Source organism: Mandrillus leucophaeus, unplaced genomic scaffold (genome assembly GCF_000951045.1).
Source record: "Mandrillus leucophaeus isolate KB7577 unplaced genomic scaffold, Mleu.le_1.0 Scaffold763, whole genome shotgun sequence".
Lineage (NCBI taxonomy): Eukaryota > Metazoa > Chordata > Mammalia > Primates > Cercopithecidae > Mandrillus > Mandrillus leucophaeus.
Genome location: NW_012108286.1, coordinates 986,479 through 991,097, shown reverse-complemented (window position 1 = coordinate 991,097; position 4,619 = coordinate 986,479). Strand labels below are relative to the sequence as shown.

Here is a 4,619-nt window from a genome sequence, read left to right as displayed (position 1 = left end):
AAAAAAAAAAAAAAAAAGGAGGAGACGAGGTGGATTGTGGATTGTAAAATTTACTTAAATGGTAACACAGATTGTTTACATAATGATTGCTCTGGGAGAGTGCCATAAGTCTTATGTGAACCGAGAAAGGAAAAAAATGAGTTAGTCCAGTTCCTCAGCTCCAGCTGGATGATGCCTGTGATGACAGAACCACTGGAAACTTGGTGCCCCTTAGGGAACTAGGAGTGAAGGAAAATTGGCTCCAAGGTGTGCCCCGTGCCACACACACTGTGAACGCGCCTGGTTCTTGCATAGTATTTCTATTTATATCATTGGTTAAACAAATCAGGCCCTCATGATACACCACACATGAGTGTATATGCATGCACACACATGCATGCACACGCACACGCATGGTCTTATTTCTGTCTATCCATAATCTACAGGAAATGCTACAGAAATAACAATGTACGTTTGGGGATGTTTAGACGCTAAATACTGGAGTACTTTCAACCATAATTTAAATGAGAACATTCATTAAGAAGCAAATTTCTATACAGATTTATGAGCAGTTGGTATAAAAAATTTGTTGGTGAGTTCTGGAAAATATTAGCCATAAGACTCCTCATATTTTCAGAGTAAAGGAAGCTAAAATCTCCTAGATATTCCCAGCATAATTGATAATGATCAATGAAACACTATATCCAGTAGGACAACCTTCACTGATTTCTAGATCAACTTTGGAGTTATTATTATTTGTAATGAGGAAAAGAGCATTTCTTTTTACGTTTCAAAATCCCTTGGTTGAATTTTTAAAATTACGTGATACACTAGCCATGGAACATTTAAGAAAACTGTGAATCTTGGAAACCCAGACACACGCCTGGCCTCGCCAAGTAACCTGATTATTAACATGCATGCTTTAACTTACCACCATAGGCTCAGTGCGAGGTCTGGGCAGGCAAGAAAAGGTCTCTCGCAGGAAGGTGGTAATCTCCAGAAGAAGCTGACATGCTGCCATCTTCAAGGCAAAGGGGCAACAGCATTTAGAGGGGTTCACAGTACCTGTGAAATGAAAGTGTTCTTTCATAAGGAGACAAATCAACAAAAAATACAGAAATGCATAGTTTGATGGACATAGCTACACATGTGTAAAATCAAATTGAATATGAGAATGTTACCTATATATGTCTAACATTCAATTACATATGAGGACTTCATCTACATCTATGTAAGTTCAATTTACCTATTCCCTTTAGCATGATTTATGCACTACCATAAGCATCTCTCTTCCTCCATTTTGCAAATTCTACAGAGTGCTTCAGTATTAAAATATCGAACAAGCAGAACTAAATTATTTTCCTTAAAGCATCGTAGAGTAACAAAATGCAGCTCCAACTAAACTAGAATAGCTTTTAATGAAAACAGAAATGGGAGGTAATCTCGCAAGATTTCTGTGCTGCTCTTCAATCAGATTTAGACTATGCATATGGCAGTGAACTAGATTTGGAGCTACAAAAATTCTGCCAGCTCATTTTATGAAGGATGTCTGTCTTGCTGTTCTGAGGGCAGTGAAGTTGTTTCAGCTCTAGTTCAAATGTGTTTCTGCAACATAGACAAGACATACTTACTGGATCACACATATCATACAGTTTGTGCAAGCTAGCCTGTCAAATTAAGGCATAGCTATACTAGAAATGTACAAATATTCTCTTTTGCTCTGAAGAATATTGACCTTTGAATTAGTAAAGCATTGTATCCACTAGAAGCCAACTAATAGTTTTTGCTCTAAAGATAGATAATGGCCACAGTAACACCATAGTGATTTTTTAAATTCTCAGAATTAGTTCTCAGATATGTGTCATCACAACTGATGACACAGGATGATGCAGAAATATATTGATTAAATGTTCAGAAATAATCAGAGCCGTGTAGAATTCTTTCTCTTATAAAACAAAGGAAATGGTTGTCTATTTTAAATGAATCAAGTCATCAAGCAATCACAATACCATTACATATGAACAGTCCTAAAAATATCTCTAAAATGTTTCCTGGATGTTAAGCTTTCTTAATTGAATAGAATACAAACTTCATGATTTCATTTGAAAATAGGCGGAAATTATGGTCTTTCTGTAGAATTTAAGCTATTGTTTTCTCAGGAAAACCATTTTCTCTCCCGAGTTAATCTGTTGCTGGGGACTTTGCCTCTCATCAAGAATGGAAAAGACAAGCTTCTGTAGAATTTCCAGCCCGAAAGTTGCTTGCACCATAATTAGCCTTTAAATGCAAGATGAACTGTGTATTGACTTGAAAGTGGAAGTAAAAATCAGACATATCAATCTTATATATGTCTTATAGGGGCTATTTGACTAAATATTATCTGGATATGCAACACTTTTTAAAAAATAATTGAACACTAGACATTCAGTATAGACTTTTGGGTCTGTCTTTTCACTCCTAAGGTTATCATCCAGGCTTTTCTTACCAGTCCTGCAGACAATAAGCTTAGTCTTAGTCTAGGCTCTTTCATGGCTATCATATTAAATATCCTGTTTTAATAAACAAGGATTGAGTTCTACCTAGTCTCAACAAAAAGCTAATATTCTAGGCATAACATACTGGTAAACGACACTTATGCAGTCTAATGGGGATTCAAGTTGTTTTGGCCTATAAGGATGCATGCATTTAATGTTGCTTCAGCTTCTCTCTGTTCTGAAGGGCCCCCTGGAAGTTCCAGGGTGGTTTAGAATGCCCTCTGGCCAAATGGGTCTTATGGTGGGCCTTCCCTAGGTTCTGTGATTGCTGGATAAACCTCATTCTAAGATAGTTTAGGCTACTGTAGATATTTTTGGGGCCAACCTTCATTATTAGGCTGAAAGACTGACATAACAATTTGGTGTTTTGTCAATGGCTATGTCAAGAAGATTTGCTCTGATTTGATAAGGTCTTAGAAGGGGCAACATGATTAAAAAATGCAAAAAAAAAAACCACTTTGGAAGGAACGTGGAAGGGAAGATCATAAGAGTTTTCTTTGATTATTATTCAGTCCTGCCTAATGTTACACTCCATCCATTCTTCTACATTTCGTGACTGCAATGATGCAGTAGGTCTGAATCACCTAATGAAGGACAACTCTTAACATGTAGTCAGGGAGCTTGAATTTCAAACCACAGAGGAAGGTCAGAAGGAAGAGATCTCAATACGTTCACCATATAAAGATACTAATTCCATAACTATAACTGGAATTTTGTATTCCATAAAAGGCAGTGGTACATATACACAAAAGCTTGTATGGTATAGAACACATGTATACACAAAATGATGTTGAAGAAAGATATAATAGGAATCCTTTTGTCTCTACTTTTCTATGATGAGATTCAGTTCCAAATTTAATAAATAGGTACAGTACAGCAGACATTCATAGTTCTAGCAACCTCTGAATATTTTAATATTTCAGTGTGTCATGTTAAATACTATAATATACTCTGTTTAAAATTTTCAGTATTTTACTGATTTGGAAAATATTTCATATTCAATTTTATTTCGTCTGATTTTGTTTCCTGGAGCAACAACAACAACAACCAAAAAAAACACACAAAAAAACACAAAAGAAACACAAAACCCGAAAAATTCTCTTCTAGGACAGTAAATTTTCTGCAACTGTAGTCTCTCAGAGATGTTTTCTCAGAGAAGTCAAATACCAATATTTGTATAATAGCAAGAGTCAAAGATGAAAAAGTAATAAATGTTTCATCTTGCCTGCACCTCCTTGCCCCTGTCTGTCTTCTCTTTCTGATTCTTGCCTTGTCTCTGTGTGGCTTTATGCACATGCTTTACACCATGCACAGGGAAAAGGGGATAAGGCGCAGTGGGAAGACATGGGCAGGTGGTAAGAATATGAAGGAGAAAAGAGAAGTATTAAGTGCTCCTAAAGCAGAGGTTCTTACAAGCAGGGGTTCTTGTAGTAAAGGGAGTCTCCTTACTGTCATCTAAAAAGTCTTCCTCCTCATCCTCCTTTCTAAGTCGCCTCTTGGTCTCCTCATCGTAAATGAGACCCAGAAGGTTGGCTGGGCTCTCACTTTCCCCATGGCACAGCTCATTCAATCGGACGCCAATTGCCTACAATGGGAAGGAAAACAATGAAACGGCACAAACTAAGTCAAACTCTAAAATAGGCTCTCACATTACAGCAGACATAAGCAACCAATTAATGAGAATTATTTCCAGCATAAGCCTCTTCTGTATGCTACAGTGTTGTTTCCACCATATTTGCCAGTATGGAAACCAGAAATGGAAGAAATGACTATCCCCAAGGTCATCCAGTCTAAAGATTTGTAAAAACTAGGATGACACCTTTGTATATTTGTACAAAAGTTTTTCTGAAAATATTTCCATTTACTCAAAGGTTATTTATTTTATAGATATGATAAAAGGGAGTACACAGTTGCTTTTAATGGAGGATTTTGTTGTAGTAAAACATCAGAAGGCACAGTTCCTCAGAGTGCTTCTGATTATGCTATTTTTAATGAGAATGTCACTGTCACGGAATGCCCTCTGGCCAAATGGGTCTTATGGTGGGCCTTCCCTAGGTTCTGTGATTGCTGGATAAACCTCATTCTAAGATAGTTTAGGCTACTGTA

At 36.8% G+C, this 4,619-nt stretch overlaps 1 protein-coding gene across 2 annotated transcripts in view; it reads right to left on the bottom strand.

Moving 5' to 3' along the window:
• Nucleotides 1-4,619, bottom strand: part of UNC80 (unc-80 homolog (C. elegans)) — a 251,121-nt gene that overhangs the window by 113,358 nt on the left and 133,144 nt on the right. For both annotated transcript variants that reach the window (XM_011966529.1, XM_011966530.1), the window contains exons 24-25: nt 3,963-4,098; nt 911-1,044 (exon numbers count right to left, since the gene is read on the bottom strand). In XM_011966529.1, the coding sequence (XP_011821919.1) occupies nt 911-1,044; nt 3,963-4,098 (270 nt within the window). The remainder of the gene's footprint in view (nt 1-910; nt 1,045-3,962; nt 4,099-4,619) is intronic.